General features: G+C 42.0%; 1 protein-coding gene across 1 annotated transcript in view; it reads left to right on the top strand.

Annotated features, from left to right (window-relative positions):
- LOC147725257 (vomeronasal type-2 receptor 26-like) overlaps positions 1 to 25,360 on the top strand; it is a 206,459-nt gene that overhangs the window by 104,717 nt on the left and 76,382 nt on the right. Inside the window, exon 4 of the mRNA XM_086918224.1 lies at positions 23,876 to 24,112. Coding sequence (XP_086774350.1) covers positions 23,876 to 24,112 — 237 coding nt within the window. The remainder of the gene's footprint in view (positions 1 to 23,875; positions 24,113 to 25,360) is intronic.

Here is a 25,360-nt window from a genome sequence, read left to right as displayed (position 1 = left end):
AAGTGATCCAGCCTGATCGCCAATGACATAGTGAAAAGTTTATAGTCAATGTTGACAAGGGAAATGGGCCTGTAGTTTTTGCAGTGCTGCACATCTTTTCTGGGTTTGGGTATTAAACAAATGTGTGCGTCGGAAAAGGTCCCGGATGACGCAACTAGTGAAGCAAAAGTATTAAGAAGGGAATGCAATTTGGGAATCAACAGCTTGGAGAAGTGAAGGTAGAACTCAATGGTAAAACCGTCTGGTCCAGGGGCTTTATTGAGTTTGAGACGATGGAGCGCGGTAAACAATTCTTTCTGTGATAGGTCAATCAATCAATCAATCAGTGACACTTATAAAGCGCGCTACATACCCGTAGGGTCTCAAGGCGCTGGGGAGGGGGGTGCCGCTACTGCTCGAACAGCCAGGTCTTCAGCTTCTTCCTGAAGGAGAGGTGGTCTTGGGTCAGGCGCAGGTCGGACGGGAGGGAGTTCCAGGTCTTGGCGGCCAGGTAGGAGAAGGACCTTCCTCCTGTAGTCGCTCTTCGGATGCGGGGGACGGCGGCGAGGGCGTGGTTGGTTGATCGGAGGTGGCGTTTGGGAGCGTAGAAGTTGACTCGGCTGTTGAGGTAGCTCGGGCCTTGGTCGTGTAGGGCTTTGTGTGCGTGGGTGAGGAGGCGGAAGGTGATTCTCTTGTTGATGGGGAGCCAGTGAAGGTCTCTCAGATGACCGGAGATGTGGCTGGATCGTGGGATGTCGAGGATGAGTCTGGCTGAGGCGTTTTGGATCCGCTGGAGTCTCTTCTGGAGCTTGGCGGTGGTCCCGGCGTAGAGGGCGTTGCCGTAGTCCAGTCGGCTGGTGACGAGGGCCTGGGTGACGGTCTTCCTGGTCTCTGAGGGGATCCACCAAAAGATCTTTCGTAGCATGCGTAGGATGTTGAAGCACGCCGAGGAGACGCTGTTGACTTGCCTGGTCATGGAGAGGGAGGAGTCCAGGATGAAGCCCAGGTTTCGTGCATGGTCTGTCGGTTTGGGCGCGGTGCCCAGGGCGGGAGGCCACCAGGAGTCGTCCCAGGCGGAGGGTGAAGAGCCCAGGATGAGGGTCAGCATCTAAAGAAGAAAGATCGAGATCAAAGTGTGCAGGCTTTTGAATAGTCGAGAAGAAATGTGTGAGAGAGTGAAAGGAAGGTTGGGTATCAGAGGTGTATAGAGTTTCATAAAAGAAGGAGAATGTAGCAAGGATATCGGCATCTTTGTGTTGTAAGTGAGCATTGGTGTCAAAAACAGAATAAATATTCATCTTGTTATGCTTGATCTTTAAATAATTGGTAAGAATTTTCCCAGCTTTATTCCTACCACCATAAAACTTAGCACTTGATTTTAGCAAATATAAGGAAGCATCTTCTGTAGACTTTTCATTATACTTAATCTTAGCAGCGACCAAAGCTGTCAGACTATCTTGGGAATGGGAAGTGAAATAGGCGTGTTGCAATCGCTTAATGTCATGAAGGAGATTTTTAGTGATTTGGCGAGCAGTCCTGCGTGTCTTTGCGACATAGTCAATGATGAGATCGCGCGCAGCTGCCTTTAAAGCGTCCCAAACCATGTGTTTCGAAATGGGCGGAACATAATTTAACAGAAAAAATTCATCAAAAAAGGCAGTGAAGGAAGAAGAAAATTTGGGATCCAAGAGGAGGGCATTGTTAAAATGCCATCTCCTAGGTCCGTCAACCTTAGGGATCACGTCAAGGCTGACTACAACAGGGGCATGATCCGAAAGTAAGATCGGACCAATTTAAGCTGTAGTGAGTGTTTGTGCAAGATTGTGAGAGACAAATATGTAGTCTATCCGCGATTGGGATCGGTGGAACGGAGAGTAAAAGGTAAACTCCCTTAGGGTCGGATTACAGAGTCTCCAAGAGGAAACAAGTTTTTGTTCGCATATGGCTTGGGTGAAACTTAGTGGGGACATAAGTGGCGTCAGAGTTCCTGTCTATAAACGTATCCAGGGGTTGGTTACAATCCCCAGCGAGGATTATATTTGCATCCATAAATTGGGTGATATGCGGAGAAAACTCAGCCCAAAAAAGGGGTTCGCCAGTGGTGGGTCCATTGACATTAAGAAGAGAAATTGGAACACAATGTGGAGTGAGCGCCTGGAGTTTGAATTACTATTCCCACTCCACCAAGTATAAATTCAAGGAAGGTGCTGGACAGTAAACCCATATAAATTACTATTCCCACTCCACCAAGTATAAACTCAGGGAAGTGCTGGACATTCAACCGATATAAATTACTATTCCCACTCCACTAACTATAAATTCAAGGAAGGTGCTGGACAGTAAACCCATATAAATTACTATTCTCACTCCACCAAATATAAATTCAAGGAAGGTGCTGGACAGTAAACCCATATAAATTTCTATTCCCACTCCACCAAGTATAAGGTCAGGGAAGGTGCTGGACAGTAAACCCATATAAATTACTATTCCCACTCCACCAAGTATAAACTCAGGGAAGGTGCTAGACAGTAAACCAATATAAATTACTATTCCCACTCCACCAAGTATAAATTCAAGGAAGGTGCAGGACAGTAAACCCATATAAATTACTATTCCCACTCCACCAAGTATAAACTCAGGGAAGGTGCTGGACATTCAACCGATATAAATTACTATTCCCACTCCACCAACTATAAATTCAAGGAAGGTGCTGGACAGTAAACCCATGTAAATTACTATTCCCACTCCACCAAGTATAAATTCAAGGAAGGTGCAGGACAGTAAACCCATATACATTACTATTCCCACTCCACCAAGTATAAACTCAGGGAAGGTGCTGGACAGTAAACCCATATAAATTAATATTCCAACTCCACCAAGTATAAACTCAGGGAAGGTGCTGGACATTCAACCGATATAAATTACTATTCCCACTCCACCAACTATAAATTCAAGGAAGGTGCTGGACAGTAAACCCATGTAAATTTCTTTTCCCACTCCACCAATTATAAACAAAGGGATGGTGCTGGACAGTAAACCCATATAAATTACTATTCCCACTCCACCAAGTATAAACTCAGAGAAGGTGTAGGACAGTAAACCCATATAAATTACTATTCCCACTCCACCAAGTAAAAAACTCAGAGAAGGTGCTGGACACTAAACCCATATAAATTACTATTCCTACTCCACCAAGTATAAACTCTGAGAAGGTGCGGGACAGTAAACCCATATAATTTACTATTCCCACTCCACCGAGTATAAACTCAGAGAAGGTGTAGGACAGTAAACACATATAAGTTACTATTCCCACTCCACCAAGTATAAACTCAGAGAAGGTGTAGGACAGTAAACCCATATAAATTACTATTCCTACTCCACCAAGAATAAACTCTGAGAAGGTGCGGGACAGTAAACCCATATAATTTACTATTCCCACTCCACTAAGTATAAACTCTAGAACAGTGCTAGACAGTAAGCCCATATAAATTACTATTCCCACTCCAGCAAGTATAAACTCAGAGAAGGTGTAGGACAGTAAACCCATATAAATTACTATTCCCACTCCACCAAGTATAAACTCAGAGAAGGTGCTGGACACTAAACCCATATAAATTACTATTCCCACTCCACCAAGTATAAACTCAGAGAAGGTGCGGAGCAGTAAACCCATATAAATTACTATTCCCACTGCACCAAGTATAAAAACTGGGAAGGTGCTGGACAGTAAACCCATATAAATTACTATTCCCACTCCAGCAAGTATAAAGTCAGGGAAGGTGCTGGACAGTAAACCCATATAAATTACTATTCCCACTCCACCAAGTATAAACTCAGAGAAGGTGTAGGACAGTAAACCCATTTAAATTACTATTCCCACTCCACCAAGTACAAAACTCAGAGAAGGTGCTGGACACTAAACCCATATAAATTACTATTCCCACTCCACCAAGTATAAACTTAGAGAATGTGCGGGACAGTAAACCCATATAAATTACTATTCCCACTCCACCAATTATAAAATAGGAGAAGGTGCTGGACATTAAACCCATAGAAAATACTATTCCCACTCCACCAAGTATAAACTCAGGGACGGTGCTGGACAGTAAACCCATATAAATTACTATTCCCACTCCACCAAGTATAGACTCAGAGAAGGTGCTGGACAGTACACCCATATAAATTACTATTCCCACTCCACCAAGTATAAACTCAGGGAAGGTGCTATACATTCAACCGATATAAATTACTATTCCCATTCCACCAAGTATAAAATCAGAGAAGGTGCTGGACAGTAAACCCATATAAAATACTATTCCCACTCCACCAAGTATAAACTCAGGGACGGTGCTGGGCAGTAAACCCATATAAATTACTATTCCCACTCCACCAAGTATAGACTCAGAGAAGGTGCTGGACAGTACACCCATATAAATTACTATTCCCACTCCACCAAGTATAAACTCAGGGAAGGTGCTATACATTCAACCGATATAAATTACTATTCCCATTCCACCAAGTATAAAATCAGAGAAGGTGCTGGACAGTAAACCCATATAAAATACTATTCCCACTCCACCAAGTATAAACTCAGGGACGGTGCTGGGCAGTAAACCCATATAAATTACTATTCCCACTCCACCAAGTATAAACTCAGGGACGGTGCTGGGCAGTAAACCCATATAAATTACTATTCCCACTCCACCAAGTATAAGCTCTAGAACAGTGCTGGACAGTAAACCCATATAAATTACTATTCCCACTCCACCAAGCATAAACTCACAGAAGGTGCTGGACATGAAACCCATTGAAATTACTATTCTCACTCCACCAATTATAAACTCAGAGAAGGTGTGGGACAGTAAAACCATATAAATTACTATTCCCACTCCACCAATTATAAACTCGGAGAAGATGTAGGACAGTAAACCTATATAAATTACTATTCCCACTCCACCAATTATAAACTCTGAAAAGATGCTGGACGTTCAACCCATATAAATTACTATTCCCACTCCACCAAGTATAAAGTCTGGGAAGGCGCTGGACATTAAACCCATATAAATTACTATTCCCCCTCCACCAAGTATAAACTCAGGGAAGGTGCTGGACAGTAAACTCATATATATTACTATTACCACTCCACAAAAGATAAACTGAGAAAAGACACCTCTTACAAATGACCATTCCCACACCACGAAAAAAAACTCATTAAACATACAGGACACTAAAACAATATAACTTAAAAACTCCAATTATTTTATATATTTCATACAATAAAAGATTTTTAATTTTACAAATAAATTACATTTTTTAAATTATTTTGTAAATTATTTTAATTTTAATTTAAAAAATTCAATAACAATTTCAGATACATTTATAATTTAATAAAAAATAATTATCTAAAATTTAAAATATTTTATAAATTATGTATAAATTAATTTCTATTAAATATTCAAATTTCGAATAATAATTTCCATGTATTTTCTATTTTATGTAAAAAAATTATTTCTAAATTTAACGAAAATATAAAAATGTTATCTCCTAATTATTTATTAAAAATTATCTAAATATTTAACAATAAATCTATTTATTTTCTACTTTAATTTCTAATTATTTTCTAAATTTAAAAAAACATTAACACATTAAATTAGTAATTATTCTCAAATATTTGTCTAAATTTAAATATTTATTTTTTAAATAATTTCGAAATTAATTTCAAATTAATTTTGAAATTCCTATAAAAAAATTTGCAATAATTTCGAAATTATTTCTAAAACAATTTCAAATTTCAAATAAATTATTTCAAATTCTATTAGAAATGTAATTTTAAATTATTTCAAAACACTTCCCACCCTATTCCCCTAATAACCCACAACCGGCTACTAAAACATACATTTGTACTATATTTTACAATTATTATAAAAAAAATTTAAATTTAATTCTATATATTTTAAAACACTTCCCACTCTTTTCCCCTAAAAAACCCACAACCCGCTCCTAAAATTATTTATTATATTTAAACTTCATTTTTTTCTTCTTTTTTTTAATTATTTACAAATTTTATTACATTAAATAACAAACATAAACAAAATGTAAGTAAAACAAAATAAAAATACAACATTGTTAACATTATACATTCCACAAATCGATATTTTAACAGTCAATATTTTCTCTTTAGATATTCTGACAGTCTATATTTTGACATTCGATATTTTTTACATATACAACAATTCGATATTTTCTACACTCAATATAAACTACTCGATATTCTATACTTCGATATTTTTAAATACATTTAAAAATCGATAAAATTACCATCTATATTATTTACCTCGATAATACTGCAATGTCGATATTCTGTAGTCGATATTCTGTCCAGACCATAAAAAAACTCGATATTTAGACTGCACACCTTCTATTATATCAATAGCAGAAGATACAATGCTATCCAGTGAATAAATTCTGGAGGACAGAGTCCGAGTCATTAACCAATTGTCCACTACAGAAAGTGATTTTTCCAAATTAATACGATCAATTTCTCGTATTTTTTCTGCAGTTTCAATTTGTGTTATTTTCAAGCTTCATTGTAAGCTGCGTATATACCGGCGTATATTAAACGTTTTTGACGCTGTTTGCGAGGTCCCAGTAAGAAATCTCGCAAGTCAGCACCTTCTTTAAGTAAAGTCAAGAGTTGCTTAATTTCGGGAAGTGTGGATTTCTGAGGACATTCGAGGCTTAGTTTTCCTACACTATAGGTTGTAATTATCCCTGGATGTTGTCTCTGGGAATATCTTGGGTCTGGCCTATTCTGTTTCAACCCCTGTATTTTGCTCAGGAATCTATCTTGACAGTTAGGGGCACATTCGCCCGCAACCCTAACGGAGAACGGGACCGGCCGCCATAAGGGCGGGGGTCCCGTCGATGGAATTAAGATGTGCCCACCACAGTGGCGGGCACATCCGACATGTTTATCATTGTGGCGGGCGGTGCACTCAGCACCGCCCGCCACAATGATAAACATTTCAGCACGCATTTGCATATGCAAAGCGCCAGGCACCGCGCGGTGCCTGCCACTTTGCATATTCAAATGTGGGGGGGTACCATAGGTACCCTCCATGTGCACCCCCAACACTGGCATCATCTGGGGACCCCACAGGGGGGCCCCGCAGCAATCACCACCTGCCTTTCCATGGCAGCATTGCCGCCACGGAAAGGCCCCTGAATTTAGCCATCATAATATGGCTGGCAGTGTCCATTGGACACCGCCACCATATTGTTCTATCACTGCCACGGTCGCAGGGCGACCGCGGCAGTAAAGCGACGGACGGTCTTTCCGTCCGCCGCTGTCCCCTCCGCCATCCTAATCTGGCGGGGGGGGAATCAGGACATGCATGTCGGGCGGATTGCCTCCGCCAGGCCGGCGGTGGCCACCGCCAGCCTGGCGGAGGCAATCCGCCCGACATCCTAATGGGCCCCTTAATCGTGTCTGTGGGCCAGATCAAACATTTGTTCAAATTAGGATTTGTTCTGTTTTGTTTTAAAATATATGACACGTCTAACCCCTCATCTGTAGTTTTATTTCTATCAGGCATAGGCTTTGGTATAGACGGGTTGTTTAAATCTTTTATTTTGGCTAGACCAAGACAGGTTGTTTGTTGAATGGTGTCATTCAGGAACATTATTTGTTCTGGGATCATGCAGGCTCTGAATAATAATTCTAAACCTTGTACCTGCCATTCTTTTGTACCCCATACAGTTTTTGTCTCAATGTTGTTTTTCCAAAATTCAAAACCAAATGTAGACATTTTTTCATAAAATTTTTCAGAATAAATCAGTTTAGTATTTGTCAACATGTTTTTCATTCCTGTCTTATTCATAATTTTAAAATAAAACGTTTCTGGATCAGTGACATTAAACCCTGAGAAGTATGGGAATTTCTCATAAAATGTTTTCGAACTACCTTTTGGCGGAGTTGGACAATGTTCCCATTAATTATAACTGAACACATTTCTAGGATTAGCAGATTTATGCAAATATTGATGCCCAAAATGATTGAAGCAATACATTTCTTCATAATTCGATGAAGCCTGTAAATAATCATGTTCTGTAAATTTTGCTGACATTTCTAAATCTGACATCATATTGTTAATATTTTCAAAGTCCCAATCATCAGAGAAAGTACTAGGTGATACAAAGTCACTTAAAGAAATCTTGAACTGGTGTGGATATTTCAAGAGTTCAACCGGGCCATATATTTCGTAATCAGTGTTGTCCCATGCTACACCACCAGGTATAGGAATGGCTGTGATGTTCACTGATGATAGTTCTCTTTTTTCAACATGAGAGGATCAGTGAGGTTTTTACAACCAAGTTGATGTTCTGACTTGCTGTGTCCATTGTACTGTATTTTCCATCAATCATTCTTCCTGAGCTTAAAACTAAAATGAGCCAGAGCAGGAGGAAAATTACACCTAACACAATTCATAGTTCAATCCACGGTGAAATCAGATATGTTTCTCCAAGTTGATGAAAGAGTTCTGTAATTTTGTTTGCTGGCTTGTCTCCATGTTCACTTGGATCATCGGAAAAGTCATCGAAATTGATAAAGTAGCCAGATGCAGTTCTGTCAATTGTTTGGATGGCATCAGGATTGTTATTAATCTTTGTAGTTGCTTCTTCCTTTTTCATATTAGAATAGTCCGAGGCTACATCATTGTAGACAGGTGTTTCTTGACAACTGTTGCAATTTGGGTTTCAAGAGGCACAAGTTCCATGGCTTTGTTGCATAGTCCTTTTTTATTCACTGCAGGTTTATCAAATGCGATTAGTCTCTCAGTTTGAACGTCTTGGATTGTAGCCAGGTTTGGTCTTCTGCTACTTTCTGGGAGTCCACTGGGCATACTACTTATCATTGGCCACATGGTTGTGGTTTTACTAGGTCGATTGATACAACTCGGTTCTCCTTTTTACCAGCAAGGGGCGGTAGTACTACTGATCTTGTTCCGCTGATAGCTAAGACAGGTACTGCTTTTCCGTAAGAAGGCCCAAATTCCTTCTTCACCGCAATCTTTTCTCTGACCAGATCCCCAATCTTTGGAATCCAGACAGGTCTTGCTGGGACAGGTGGTTTCTCTTCAGTGGTCGTTGGCTTTAGTTTTGTGTTACTTAGACTTCTTCATGTTTCATTCAAGCCCTGTAAAACAGCCAAACAATCTTTGATATCAAAAGCTTTTTGTTCTACCACTGAAGTCTGACAATCAAGATCTTCGATTATCATTCTTGTACCAAACAAAAGTTCATACAGAGTGATTCCAACCAGAGAATTTCTTGGAATATTGTTAAGACTACGTTGGACACTTATTAGATGTTTGACCCACCCATCACCCGATCCTAATACCCTCGCTGTTATAGATCGCTATATGTCTTGGTTTTTTCCCTCCACTACCGTTCTACCCTCAGGCTGGAAGTGGATTAGAGTACCGCAACGCAATGCCCATGCTGGCCATGGCCTCCTTGTAAGCTCGAGAGCTAAATGCAGGACCCTGGTCAGAATGTAGCAAGCCAATTGCGTATATGCCATAATAGACTTGCAGACCATTCGATAACAGTTCTTGAGACAGCCGAGTGCTGGGCTCAAATCTAATTGAATTTTGTCCTAGTAGTTGTGGAACCGCATACATCCGTTGGGATGCCTGCCTGTAGACAGTCTAATGCTATCTAACAGAGGTGTCTGGGCTGGACTGTCTGTGCTATTGTCAGTCTCCTGGTTTGGTTCATGAGTGCAATCTCTATTGCAGTCCTGACAATCCTGTGCAAAGTTATAAATTTACACGCTCATTCCCGGCCACCAGTATTGTGATTGCAATTCTATCAGAGATTTCAGGATCTCTTGGTGCCTCAGACCCAATCCCATGTGTGCTTCTTGAATCAAGAAGACTCTCCGGTTCATGTTTGGAATTACTCTATCCCCCACTCCAGGGATTTGAGCAAATGGAAAGGAGTTCGCATCAATTATGTATGTATTTCCGAGTGGATAATTCAGAGGTAACGGAGTATAATTGCCTTCCATGGAGGCTTTTACTGCAAGCAGCGTTTCACCATCTATTTGTTTTTTAGAACGCTTTTTTGTAGCTACAGAAGCCGGTTGACCAGCTGCCGCTGTGGCTTTATTAGCCAATGAATTCCCTGCAACGTGATCGCCATCTCGTTGAAGACACTGCGTATGTATCACGTGAGTCTTTTGTAGTTCTTTCTGTAGTCTGCAAAAGAACTACCTGTTCCCACAGTTTTTTTTGTTTTATTGTGCCACCTCTTTCATCTTTATAACCATTTTCAATCCAGGTCTGCAAGGAATTATTATAAGATTCGATGCACTATTACTGTGGGGAATTCACGATCTGCATTTTCAAGCGCAATCTTCAATGTTCGTAAATCAGCTCACTGAGCTGTATAGTTTCCGATTGATTCAGTTTTAGTGACCATTGGTCTGAATTTACTTAAGCGCCAGCGACCTTTAACAATCGCACATGCTGAATTGTAAACCTTTTTATCCACGACGTAGTGTTGTGGAAATCTATCTGCGTATATTACACAGGTGTACTGTTCCAGAGGCAGAATTTCGATCGACAGAGGACATTCTTGTTTGTATTCTAGATGTTCTAGCGTTTTTAGGTTAAGATCAAATTCGTATACTACGTCTGGTGCAGCAAGAGAATTAACCCATTTTATCCACCTCGGATGTAATGCTTTAGCATTTGGAATTCTTGCTCTTGTTACTGCTTCTAAAGAAGGTACAGATGTAACGATTATTATACGTTTACCTTGTGCGAGGGCTCTTTCATTTGCTACAGCAGTTTGTACAGCAGTTAGAATTTTTTCAGTAGAACTGAATTTAATTTCAGCTTGTGTGCACAACTGTGATTTGTAAGCTATTGGTACAGTTTCTCCCTCATTGGAGGTCAGGTATGTAAATCTGCATCTTCCTGGGATGACTCGGATTACAAGGTTGCGTTCGGTTGCGCATGTTTGCAGTTTTGTTTTAGTTAACATGTCTGTTTGTAATGATCTCAAAATTTCTGTGTGTTTCTGAGTCCAATTAGTCGGTTTAAAATCAGGTTTTATTCATTCCTAGAGTGGTTTAACCCTCTCTGCATAATTTAGAATGTAAGTTCTTCCAAAGTTCAGGAAACCTAGAATTGATTGTAAGTTTTTCAGCGTTTTTGGAGCTTGTAGTACTGCACACTTCTCTAAGAAGTTGTCTGCTAGGCTTTTGCCTTCACTTGATAATTCATATCCTAAAAATAGGACTGTCTGGTGGGCAATTCATGATTTTTTAAAGTTAAATTTGTAGCCTTCAGATGCAAACCCAAGTATGATGGTGTTCACTCTTTTCAAATGTGTCTCCAGGTCATTGTCTGTAAGATAGATGTCATCGACATAGGATAATGCCTCATCATCATATATTTGTAGTAACTCTGTGACCCTAGCTGTCTAGTTGCCTGTCAGCAACCTTCAAGTGGATGTCTCTTAACCACTTAAAATGCAATTCTTCCAAGACGGAGATCATCCCTTTCGGCCCGAACTACTTCTTTACACCCCAAGATTGGTGGCCCGAAAAAGCAGAACCCCCCCCCCAATACTATCATTGCTGCACGAAATCTTGGAATAAAATTTAACAGTGCCCTTACTTTCAATCAGCAGGCTAAGGAAGTAGCAGGTGCTTGTTTCGGTATCATCAGAAGCCTGAGAAAGTTCTTTGATTTCCTTCCCCTGAGTGCCAGACGCACGGTAGCTGTAGCCCTCATAAATTCCAGGTTGGACTATTGCAACAGCCCCTATGCAGGACTCAATAAATCTGCCCTGCATAAGCTTCAAATGGTCCAACACGCAGCTGCCAGACGGGTCCTCAGACTACCTAGGAAATCCTCAGCCTCCGCAGCTTTGAACACACTACACTGGCTTCCTATACACAAGCGCATACTGTTTAAAGTGCTCGTCATTACTCACAGAGCCTTTTACCATCATGGCCCACTTTATTTGCGTAAATACTTTAGACATTATCAACCTCTCCGAGCACTTAGGTCCTCCAACGCAAACCTGCTGCATGTTCCTAGGTTCAAAATGGCAACAAGAGGAGGCAAATCCATGGCGGTCATTGGAGCGAAAGCCTTGAATAAGGCACCTCCCTGTCTACGTCAAGCCACTACAGAACCCAAGTTCAGAAAGCTGCTAAAGACTTGGATTTACTCATTGGCCAACCCTGAATGTATGAGGTTTTTAGGATATTCTACGTAGCCAGGTGTATCTCTCATCCACCTTATAACACCTCTTCTGTCTTTTCAGAAATCTAAGCGCCAAGATACTCCCTGGAGTGGTAGCGCGCTATATAAGTATTTTTTCACTTCACTTCACTAGCTGAAAATAATCCTGAGCTGTTCTTGAATCCTTGTGGGAGACGACAAAATTGCTTTTGGGCCCCCATGCTGGAGAAAGCGGTCGAATACCTGTGTTCTGGTGCAATGTTTTGACAGAAAAAAACATTTGAAATATATAATATCATTTTATATTTTTTGCGCACGATAATATTCATTAGTGCTGCACTGTGTGAGTTTTGTACTGCAAAGGTTTTGCAACAAGAGTTTAGGTGTCTGTAGTCCAAAACTAGACGATATGAATCTACCTGACTTGTTTTTTTAGCTTCTTGCTTAACAGGATACTGCATTTGTGCAGTTGGTTAATTTTTTTACTGGATTTTATGGTGAGGAGAATCCTCATCCCATCCTACATGATTTTTATATAATGCAGGAGCTTGGGCCACTGCCCATTTTCTTGCATATGTGTATTTTATATGTATTGGAATGTGATTTGAGAAGGCAGGCATAATCATTTCTTCGCCATGTGGGCACTCCCTGACAAACTCTGGTGGCCAGTCTTTTTCTGCTAGAAGGATATCATAGCCTTTAGATAGGTTTTCCCAGAAGAGACCTCTTATTTTCCTAGTTTTGTCTCCCTCTATACGTAATGTTATTTCATATAGTTTATGGGGCATGCTAACTCTGGTGTCTGCAGTTTCTACCTGAATGTATTCATTCGTGTCCACTGTCTCCAGAAGATTCATCAGGATCTTGCGAGCTATTGTCACTTTTGCTGCGCTGTCTCCGTTCTTGAGTTGTGTCCTCAGGATACTTGGCATGTTTTATTTTAATACTGGCTACCTTCTTTTTGGGAAATTTTATTTTTTTACTTTGATAAGCAGCTTCTTTGTCTTTGGACTTGACGCGCTCTTCTTTATGTTCTGACCGTCCTCTTCTTTCTGATTTCTGTGAGGAAGTCTGAAAAGATTGAGAGAGACGTGTATCAATGTCTTGATATCTATCAGGTTTCTCAGATTTTGCCTATTTCTAAGGTTATATCTTTTTTCAGAGGGCTCCCGTTGTGTAGACTTGCCCCCCCCTTCTGGAGATCTATCTCTTCGTTGGGGAGACCTTCCTCTGGTCTGGAAATGTTTTTCTCTGGGAGTTGTTTGCTTATTACCCTCCCACTTCTTTATTTGAGAATTGAGATTATTTTTAATGAAAGTCTTTTCAGGATTTTCAGTTAGTTGTGGTTTTAGTGTTTTCCCAACCAAACTATCTCTACCTAATTCTTCATAGGATGTTTCAATTATTCTGGCAAGTTCAAAAGGTTGATCTGCTATATCTGTTGCTTTTAATTTCTGGCAGTAGGTTGTACCGTCAATTGTCAATTGAACTAATTGCCTATATGCATTTGTTAATTCTTTTATTTGAACTAAAAGTTTTTCGCTTGACATTTTTTCAATGTCAGGATGTGGTGTATAGCTGGCTAGAACCGGCCATGTGGCTCCTGGTCTACGTAGTGGACCGAGCCTGGTAATGTGATTTTGATGTTTTAGGGCACCATTGAACCAGAGCTCATGCTCTTGGTAAGTTATTGGAATTTCAATTTACTCGAAAGGAGTGTATTCCACTGGAGGTTCCCCTACTTTGTAGTAGTGGAACTCGTGTCTTACAGCATTTGCTGCTGGAAAATGTATCCATGAATAGAATACCTCTGTCTGCCGATATTCATGTGCCTCGACAACTGACAAATGACTGTACCACCTCTTGATGATACTCTGTTTTCTATACGCTTTATGATTAAGGTTTTCCTTACATTTATCGGGATGAGTATTGCATCTGGTTGATCTTGTTGGAGACTTGTGTCTTCCGTCAAAAGATGAGCTGCTAGTCTAGCTCTATGCCTTTCACTCTCTGTCATTTTGCTGACAGAAAGTTTGCAGATCAAATTTCAAGGAAACAAAGATTAGGTGCATAATATTTTGGAACACCGTATCCTTCAACATTGACTAAACCAAAAACGAATACATAGGAATCTCTTCCTACTAAGTTTTGGCGGATATTAGCCTTTTACCCACTCCAGACGTCTATTGGAGTTTTTACGGCAAAAAGGGGTCTGTGTGAAAAGCACGACTGAGTTACTCCAGTATCTAGCGTTAAATTATCGCCTTACCAAACGTTGGGCGCCATGTAGTGTAGTTACTATATTCCCAATAGGCTCTGCGAATTGGAATAACATAAAGGATAGCTTAGACGTAGGACTGAGGTCGACTAGGTCTCTATTGAATATGTTAGACTTAATTGTGTGTGCCAGCTAGCTCAGAGGTCACTAGAAACTTTCTTGAATAAACAAAAAGGTGTTTAGCTTTCCTGAATAGACAAGAAGGGATTCGTTTTTACATGACAACTTTGTTCCCCCTGCAATAAGGAATATATCTCTAGAGTCACGGAAACAATAGATAGCTATTTTACTCAGTCAATCGTGCATGCTTCGTTTCACCAGAAATGCAGAGAAATAGAGAGACGGGCGTTTTCAATAAAAGGGTTATTTATTGAGCAGTCTTCTTTCTCATGCAAGAGAAATATATTGCCACAGTTGCAATACTTGTCATAAAGTAAAGTGCGTACAGTAAAAGGAGTATTATGAAATAATACTATAAAAGCATTTATATGGTTTCTAAGCCATAAGATACATAAAATGGATAAAATACATACAATGATAAAATAATGACTAAACGTACTCAACTGGTCTTTCTAAGATACGCCTACCCAAGTGTACCTAACCTAAGCCTAGTACGTGGGAAGGAGTAGATGAGTTACAGTTTTTTGCCAAGAGTCTGAATCAAGAATTCTCTATGGGTCTAATCAGCTCCGTACCTTGGGTATAGAATGAAGGAGGTCTTGCATCTCTCTCTCAGGACTCGATCTCCCAGCAACCCACGAGGGTGTCAGGGAAACACTGGAGCTGGATTTTCTCGGCAGGAGAAAAGACAGCGTCTCTCTCAGTGCATCAGCAGGGAGGGTCGGCTTCCAACGGCACTTGCATCAGCTCGGCGTTGGGCAAGTAGATAGCTAATCTGCTCCAAACCACTGTGTGTTGCTTAAGGCAGATGCTGGTATATTTATACCTGGAAGGTGCCGAGTTTGACGTAAGGTTGGACATAAGACGCTACTAAGAACTGGCAGTTATTTCAGGACTCTCAGGAATTCTAGGACAAATCAAAACAGAAGCATGGGGAATTCCCGGGCTGATGGAGGCTTGGTTTGTTTAAGTACGCGTTGTACTTTCTAGCAGTCTATGGGAGTAGCCTTGCTGTATTTGGACTGCATTGGTTATGACTTAATATGCATATGATTCTTATGCATTTATAAGGATATGATTTATTATAACCAAGTACGGGCATAAATCGGGAATATCTAATTAGGGTCCTTGATACATTCACAACAGGTGGGTAGTGATTAGTTCATACGATCGCGAGCTCAATAACTGAGATATCGAGCTTGTGATCGTATGGACTAATCACCACCCACCTGCTGCAAGTCTGTCTTAAGTCAAACTTAAGACAAAACCCTAAACTTACTTCTTTTGGTTTTCACAGAAGGCATTTAGTAGTAGTAAAGTTAGGGTTTTGTCTTAAGTCTGTCTTAAGTGTGTCTTAAGTTTGTCTTAAGTCTGTCTTAAGTCTGTCCTAAGTTTGTCTTAAGTTTGTCTTAAGTCTGTCCTAAGTCTGTCTTAAATCTGTCTTAAGTCTGTCTTAAGTCTGTCTTAAGCCAAACTTAAGTCAAACGTAATACAAAATCCTAACTTTACTCCTACTAAATGGCTTCAGTGAATACCAAAAGTAGTAAGTTTAAGATTTTGTCTTAAGTTAGTTCTGTGAATCGGTCTGAGTCCATGCCGTACTTGATCTTTTTTGCTGTTCCCATTGCGGTGCCTGTTATCCAGGCTTAGCCATGAGAATAGCAAAGAGCTGCCATATTATGAGTTGTGCATTCCAACTCGTAATACGATCGGCAGTCCTTGGGCGTTCTTGCATGGGTTTGGCTCAGCAAAGGTGGCGTGGCACCAGCTCTGCTGCACCAAACTCGTAATCAGGCCTTAAGTCAGCAAGCAGTCAAAGCAGGAGGCCGGAAGGCAAAATGTTAGGGGGAACCACATCAAGGATGCCAGTCCTAACATATCTAACTGATTGTGTAAGGGTGTTTATAGTTTGATTTTATTGGCCAGTTTAGTTGTAATTAGATTTTTTACATATTTTTTTTTAAATTCTGTAAACCAGCCATACCACAGCCATACCACAAGATTCCATTGAGAAATGGAAGACTGTGTTAATCCCTGCACCCGTGGCAGGTACCTCAAGGTGCCTGCAACAAGGTGCAAGAATTAACAGGGGAGCACCCTAGGTGCCCCTTCGGCCCCCAACCGGAGACCGCAAGGGAAGGTGGTCTTGCTAGGGGCCCCCAAACACGCTTTCTGACAGGGCGGAAAGGTCAGCATGGAAACTCTGCCGGAAACCATTCATTGTAATCCGAACGACGTAAACCGCCATCCATATAGATTATGTGCTGGTTCTAACTAGCCGATGGGCTCCTTGATCCTGTTGGAAGCCAGCCTGAATGACCAGCGGGTTTCAATTCCGACCGGCTGTATCAGCCGGTCAGGATTGAAACCAACATCGTAATCTGCCTCTTAGTTTGATAGGTTTGATTATATAGGTAGTTGCTATTTTTGTTACGATATTTATTTTCCGGTATTTTTGTGTTTCAATACTGTATGCATCGATGTTGTCAGCGATCCTTTGTAAATGCTGGGTGCAGCTTACCCACACCAGCTGGGCAGTGCATCCTTGCATAATGAGGACTGGTCTGGAAGGTGACCTGACCAGGATACATGGAAGTGCAAGCTGAATCAAACAAGTTCACGGAAGCAGCCCTGCCCTAAACACCCACCATTGCAAAATCATTATAAAAATGGGATCCCAAAAACCACTGTCATTTGTTGTTCCACAGAGTTATCAGGAACTGCTGTGCAGTCGAAACTTGGTGCGAAACTGTCAGCCAACTCCCCCAAAAGTGAAGTAGCATTGCCTGGAGTCTGATGTGAAGGACTACTTATTAGACTGTGCTGGGTGTGAAGACTTCCTGCTTGCCAGTGATGGAATAAAGTGCCAACTCTGCAGGAGCTGCTGATCATAGAAGTGACTGTCATAATTGGCCCTGGAGTAGGGTCCGACAACAGAGACTCGCTCACCTAGTGTATCTCAGTACTGCCAGACTGGGCAGTGAGGTCCTCTTCATTCATCCCTGCCATTGCTACCAAAGCATCTGAAATGTTGTGCCTATGTGGTAATCCCAACTGGGCTGGGATAAGTGCCTGCTACGGGGCCTGTGTGTCCCACAAGTGGACTGCATGACCACAGAACTACAAAAGTGGGCGGTTTGATCTGGGGCGGTCCTAAATACCAAGGGGCATATTACCAACAAAGTGGCAAAGAGAGGCGTTAACGTCTCTCTTCGCCCCTTCAGAAACACTAGACTGCACCATATTACCAAGGATATAGTGCAACCTAGCGTTTCTCCTTGCGATGGTGGTACTTTTTGCAACTTATCGCCAGCGCAGACACCCTTGCACCAGAGTGCAAGGGTGTCAGCGAACAGGGAGGTTTGTTTATGTTCAGGAAGGAGTTACTTCCTGCACATAAACAAACCTTAAAAGCCATTTTGTAACTTAGATGTGTGCTGCTTTATGCAGCACACATGTAAGTTACAAATTGGCATTTTTAAAAAGAGGTTTGTTTATGTACAGGAAGGAACACCTTCCTGTACATAAAGAAACCCAGGCATTTTGCTTTTTCCATTTGTGCTACACAAGGCAGCACACATGAAAAAACCAAAAACGAGGAGAAAAGAAGCATTTCTCCTCGTTTCGCCACCTTAAGAACAGGTCTTACCGGTTCTTAAATTCGGCGCTGCCACCTATTATCACAAAGCCTGATAATAGGTGGCAGCCTCGAAATGAATGGGTGTTGTGTTGAAATGCCCAATGCAACACGCACCGCACGCCCCCTTTCACGATGAGTTTATCTTGAAAGGGGCCCTATTACCAAGGCAGCGTTAAGTCAATTAACATGGCTTTAAGCCACGTTAATTGACTTAATGCTGCCTTGATAATAGGGCGATGCAAATATCGCTGCGTTATCGGCTGAAAAGCGCTGACTAGAAAGGCGCTCTAGGGGGAACTTTTGAAACATTGAGGTCACCGCCACAACGTACTGTGTGCCTAACATAGTGCCTGAGGACTTTCACACTGAAGATACATCACTTGTCTGACATACTCAAGATAAGTGCCCAATACTCACTGGAGTGTCGAGTGAGCCACACTGTTAATCAAGTACCCACAGAAGTGCCAAAATGAGCTACAATCTACAGCCAGCCACTTGGAATTGGGCTGGCCACCAACTAAAGCCTCTGGTCATAAAATGATCCTCCGAGCACTGCAGTTTGCAGCTTGCTGTCACACAGCTACTGGTAAGACTAATGTGTGCTGCCTGGAAGCTTCCTGCTAATGGTGAGTTACCGCTGCCTTAGCAGGGAGGAATGCATTCCAGTGCTGCTCCCTATGAACTGGGTGAGAGACTGAATGTACCTAGGCCCAAGAAACTGAGTACTAAGACTGAACTGAGGGGGAAAATGAGCCGCATTCATAAACCTCACCTCAGAATCTGAGCCTTGGGGGTCAGAAGCCCAGAGAAGGGCATCCTCGAGCAGATGAAGGGCTAACTGGATTAATCGACAAAGGCCCCTGAAAGCACAAAGATTTGCACCTGTAAGTATGAAAATCATGCATTAGTGATGTGCAATGGGATCCTGTATTTTCTGTGAATAAAATATGCATTTTTGACAAAGAGAAGCACTGGCTGAATGTTAATCTTATTGTGCTGCTGTGGAGTAGGATTGATTCCTGGGCCTGAGAACCTCCAAGCTAATTTAACTGAGAAGGACGTGACTGGTCGACCTCGCTACTGCTGAGAGTCCAGAGAAAAAAGGGTTGCACATGTGGTTGAACAGGGTTGTATTCATATCTAGGGAGTAGAAAAATGACCTCACCACCGCCATACTAAACTTCCAGAAAGGAATGCAAGACGTCGCAGTCTGGATGACCAACAGCTGCCTGAAGCTCAATGCTGAGAAGACAGAAGTCCTTGTACTCAGTACCACCCCTTCAGCATGGGACAGCACCTGGTGGACACCACCCTTGGAAGCCCACCTACCCCCTCAGACCATGCTAAAAACCTAAGCATCGTACTCGACTCATCACTCACCATGAACCGACAGGTCAATGCCGTCACCTACAGCTGCTTCAACACCCTCCGTATCCTCCACAAGACCTTCAAATGGATCCGCCCGAGTCAATTAAGACAGTCAGCCACACACTCGTCACCAGCAGACTGGACTATGGAAATGCATCTACACCGGCATCAACAAGTCCCTACTCCTCAAACTCCAGATAATACAGTAGACCGCCGCAAGACTCTTCCTCGGCATCCCCAGGCACAAGCACATCATCAAACACCTTCAGAGACTCTACTGGCTCCTGTGGCGAAAAGAGTCACCTTCAAAATCCTCACTCACGCCTACAAACAACGGACCCAAATACCTCAACGACAGAATCAACCTCCATGTACACAAAAGAAACCTCCGATCTTCCAACCTCGCACTGGTCGAAACTCTGCACATGCACGAAGCCAGAGCAGGCAGAAGATCTTTCTCTCACATTGCAGCCATGACCTGGAACGAACTACCGTCAGACGTCAGACGTCCCCTCTCCCTGTACACCTTAAGGAAGACCCTCAAGACCTGGCTCTTCGGCTAAACAGGCCTGCGGCCCCCCCCTCCCCTCAGCACCTGGAGACCCTTACAGGTGAGTAGTGCGCTTACAATTCTCCTGATTGATTGATTGATTAAATTCAGCCTGTGTCCATGCAGGGATGCAGTGCTCCTACAGACTGACTCCTAAATCTTTGTTGATGCATGTTTTGTAATCTGGTAAAATGTTAACCAAAAAATTCTCCCAAAGTTTTTGGTGCCCACCTAGACCCTAAATGATTTTATTTCAGTTGGACAAAACATGAGCTATACAACCGAAAAGCTTGGTTGCAGAACACTAGGGTAATGATAAACTCCCAGATGATTGAGGAATGAGGAATTATTGCACCAATCTTTCTGATTATTAATACACTCAGGGTCCGTCTAAATTTCGACCTGTAGTATAAGTTTAGAACTAAAGTATAACTAACTTTACACCCGAAGACTAACTCAACACCCGAAGTCTAAAGGCCCGATTCACAAAGGAAAACTGAGTTGAACGTCTAACTTTACAACTTTTAGTATTCACAAAGGGCATTTGCAAGTGGTAAAGTAAAGTTAGACTTGTGTCTCAGTTTAACTTATGTTTTGGTCTCAGTTAGAACTAAGACCAAATCTTAAGTTAAACTGAGAAAAAAGTTGAACTTTGCTGCTCGTAAATGCACTTTGTGAATACCAAAAGTTGAAAAGTTAGACTTTTTCCTCAGTTTACCTTAATGAATCGGGCCCATTGTTTAGACCTAAAGTCTAACTTAGACTACAATTCTAGGTTTCCTAGTTTCCAGTATTCACAAAGGTAAGTTTACTCCAATGGGGATGATTATGATCTTGTCCGGAAAGCATTCTGTCTGATTCAGTTCCAGAATGCTTTACGAACAACACAGATCGAGGGAGTCCAACTGAGTGATTTAGATGCATCTGGATACGATTCTGTCGAACTCCTATTGACTTCAATGGGAGTCTGTGTTTTGAACGTGAAAACATGCTTCCATTGAAGAAAGGGTTTAGAAAAGGGGGTGGTGATGAACAGAGTGTCTGAATTAAGCAGACCACTCTTACCCAGTCCAAAGATCAGGGCTTGATCCATCACCGTTATTTATCTCACTGCCCCATCCCAGCTCAGAACCTGGCTATATGCAAATCAGTCTGTCCCTGGCCCAGTGCATCATGGGAACAGGGCAGACTAAACTACCAAGCCAATTCTTCACCAGAAAGGAGACAAGCTACCGGGGACCGGTTTCTGGCATTTCAGCCGTCTTCGGCCCGGCTTGCTTGAATCCTGATGGAGCAGTGAGAAAGGGACTCATGTCTGAGTATACCCTGCCACACCTATAGTGGCCTAAAACGATTTAGAAAAGGGGGTGGTGATGAACAGAGTGTCTGAATTAAGCAGACCACTCTTACCCAGTCCAAAGATCAGGGCTTGATCCATCACCGTTATTTATCTCACTGCCCCATCCCAGCTCAGAACCTGGCTATATGCAAATCAGTCTGTCCCTGGCCCAGTGCATCATGGGAACAGGGCAGACTAAACTACCAAGCCAATTCTTCACCAGAAAGGAGACAAGCTACCGGGGACCGGTTTCTGGCATTTCAGCCGTCTTCGGCCCGGCTTGCTTGAATCCTGATGGAGCAGTGAGAAAGGGACTCATGTCTGAGTATACCCTGCCACACCTATAGTGGCCAAAAACGATTTAGAAAAGGGGGTGGTGATGGACAGAGTGTCTGAATTAAGCAGACCACTCTTACCCAGTCCAAAGATCAGGGCTTGATCCATCACCGTTATTTATCTCACTGCCCCATCCCAGCTCAGAACCTGGCTATATGCAAATCAGTCTGTCCCTGGCCCAGTGCATCATGGGAACAGGGCAGACTAAACTACCAAGCCAATTCTTCACCAGAAAGGAGACAAGCTACCGGGGACCGGTTTCTGGCATTTCAGCCGTCTTCGGCCCGGCTTGCTTGAATCCTGATGGAGCAGTGAGAAAGGGACTCATGTCTGAGTATACCCTGCCACACCTATAGTGGCCAAAAACGATTTAGAAAAGGGGGTGGTGATGAACAGAGTGTCTGAATTAAGCAGACCACTCTTACCCAGTCCAAAGATCAGGGCTTGATCCATCACCGTTATTTATCTCACTGCCTCATCCCAGCTCAGAACCTGGCTATATGCAAATCAGTCTGTCCCTGGCCCAGTGCATCATGGGAACAGGGCAGACTAAACTACCAAGCCAATTCTTCACCAGAAAGGAAGCTACCGGGGACCGGTTTCTGGCATTTCAGCCGTCTTCGGCCCGGCTTGCTTGAATCCTGATGGAGCAGTGAGAAAGGGACTCATGTCTGAGTATACCCTGCCACACCTATAGTGGCCAAAAACGATTTAGAAAAGGGGGTGGTGATTGAAGAAAGGGTGTCTGGGGAAAATCATGCACCCTGTGGCGGGCACCCCATGGTGCCTGCCACACTGTGCATGGCTGGGAGGATGGGACCCATGGATACCGCCACGGGACCCATTCAGAAGGCCCTGGGTGAAGGGAGTCCTGCTACGGGCCCCAAAGATAGATTCCAACAGCCATTTTGATTCAAGTTTCGGTCATTGTAATTGCTCTCTCGAAGGCCATGGAGCTGTACGATTTGGCTCTGAAAGGTTCGACCTATCTAAATGCCTTTCGGAATCAATTTGGACAGCCCTAACGGTTTCCAGGCATCATAATTGGTCTTTCTGATTTGTGTAATTCCGAATCTGATTCAGAGCCATTCCGAACAGGATCGTAATCAAGCCCTATGTGGTACAGTTAGACTTTTGGTCTAAGCTAGACTTTTGGTCTAAACTTAGACTTCAGTCAGGTCTAAACTTAGATTTCACCTGCAAAGTAAGACTTTAGGCATAAAATTAAACTTTATGTCTGACCTTAGACTACAGGTCTAAATTTTGACTTTTGGTCCAAGTTTACCTTTGTGAAACAAGCCCTAAGAGTATAGATTTAATACATGTTTGTCACCTTTTCCAAACAGGTTGTAAACTCATTTGGTGGGTGAGATTGGGGGCTGAGAGGAAAAGTGAAAGATTTGTTTTTCTGGTGGGCGCATTGTATGCTCCCCCTAGTCACAAAAATTAGGGAATGGGGCTTGGCTGCTACTTGAACTAATACCTCATGTTTTTTTCCATCCAGAATTAGCGGCTGGACAAAATGGGATATGGTCCCCTTAAACCTGGTGTGGAAAAACTGACCTAGACTCATTCATGCTGAGTTTCGATCCATTCAGTAATTGTGCTCAGAGTGACCCTGAATTAGGATTAAACAATGCAACTATCACTATGGATTTCGTTTTTTAGCATCTATGTTTTTGGAATGGGAACCATGCATTCTTCCTGAATGTTGTTTGATGTTTGGATATAATGTTGTTGCCTGCTCTGAGGATGTTGAGAGTTAGGAGTCTAAGCTGTTCATCTGTTAGTCATACCATGAGGTATCCGAAGCTATGGCCCAGAGTCTAATTACCATGTGTAGGAGTGCCTTTCCTACTGACCCAGTTAAGTTTAAATTATTAGTAGGGAAACAACTTGGATATGTTCTAGAATTCACCCTGTGTGGTGAAGTCATGCTTTATTTTGGTCTCACACTGTTAGTCCTGAATGTGACCTTCTGATCTTGTGTTTTGTGTTTCAGGTGAACAGTTTTCTCCAGAAGACACATTTTAGGACTGCTGCTGGGCATATTATATTTTTTGATGACAAAGGGCAAGTGCCAGCAAAGTATGACATTCTGAACTGGGTTTATACTGACTACAATAGCTTGAAAGTTGTTAAAGTTGGACATTTAGATCTCACAGCACAACCAGGGCAACAACTTGTCATCAACCAGAGCTCCATATTGTGGCGTGTTAGTGGGGACAAAAAGAATCAGGTCAGTGTAATATCCTTCAGATATCCAATTAGTGGCAATCAGGTGGAACCGGTTTCAACTGTTTTAATTTGGGATCAACTAATGTCCCAACATGTCAGAGGTGTCATACCACCTTTAAAGATTTAAAATGAGGAACACACACTGCTAAGCACATTTTGTCTAGGCGCTAAGACTCAATGAATGAGAAAGCAGCGTCGCACACACTTTTAAGCTCTGGCTTAAAGTTTTAAAGAAATAATCAGTGTCAATCCCAATAAATGAGTATCTGTAGACCCCGCCTGCTTTAATTGATCACTGCTTCTAAGCAAATACTCTTCAGATACTGGAAATGCTTGGGCTTAATTACAAGCCAATTGCGCCGCCGGTGCATAACTTATTTTTTTTAAGGAAGGAAAACAGGGGAATCCTACTCACTATGGAACCGGGGTAATAGTTATACAAGGAAAAACAACGGTTCCTGTGGATTGATAAGATACCACTGTACTAAAGGAGGAGAAATATAGTTATTACTCCAAATTTTGTACTCTTTATTTGCATATAGAAAGAGGAAAATGCCATTAATGATTGTTTTTGTGGAGGAAGGGGTCCCTTCCAGCACAAAAACAAACATCCCTGCAGTGGGGGCACCCTTGTAAAATGACTCAAGGGCGCCTGTTCTGGTGAAGGGCAGCCAATTGTGCATCAGCACAGGTTAAAGGACACAGATGTGTCATATTGTTGTTAATACGATGCGTTCTTGTGGATTGAAAATGATGCAGCACGGTGCAGCCTCATTTACTTGTAGAGAAGACCTGCTGTTTAAATTATTAATTTAGTTTTTATCTTAAAGGCAGTCACAGTTGCACCAGTCATAAGAGCATCTCTGGGCAGCTTTCCTTGACTTATGAGTGACAAGAATTGCGCTCACTATAAACTTATGTAAAGTTATAATTTTGTCTCTGTTAAATTTATGTTTGTCTTAAGTTTAACTTAAGACCAAAACTGAAGATTAACTGAGACAAAATCCTAACTTTAGTACAACTTCCACCTCTGCTGCATGGGCTCGATGCTAGACATCGTACGCATGCGCACCAAAAGTCTGCCTCTGCCTCTTGCTTATTTATTTGTGTTTTTACACTGTGTCCACTTCAGGGACACAGTGTTCTGTTTTTTTTTTAACTTTAACACTGAGCGCAGCACCCGCATAAAGTACACGGCGCTCAGTGTTAAAATTAGAAAAAAAGTGCGTTCTGGTTATTGTTATGTTTT

The sequence above is a fragment of the Lissotriton vulgaris genome, chromosome 4_1 (assembly GCF_964263255.1).
Source record: "Lissotriton vulgaris chromosome 4_1, aLisVul1.2, whole genome shotgun sequence".
Classification (NCBI taxonomy): domain Eukaryota; kingdom Metazoa; phylum Chordata; class Amphibia; order Caudata; family Salamandridae; genus Lissotriton; species Lissotriton vulgaris.
This window is presented reverse-complemented; position numbering and strand designations above follow the sequence as displayed.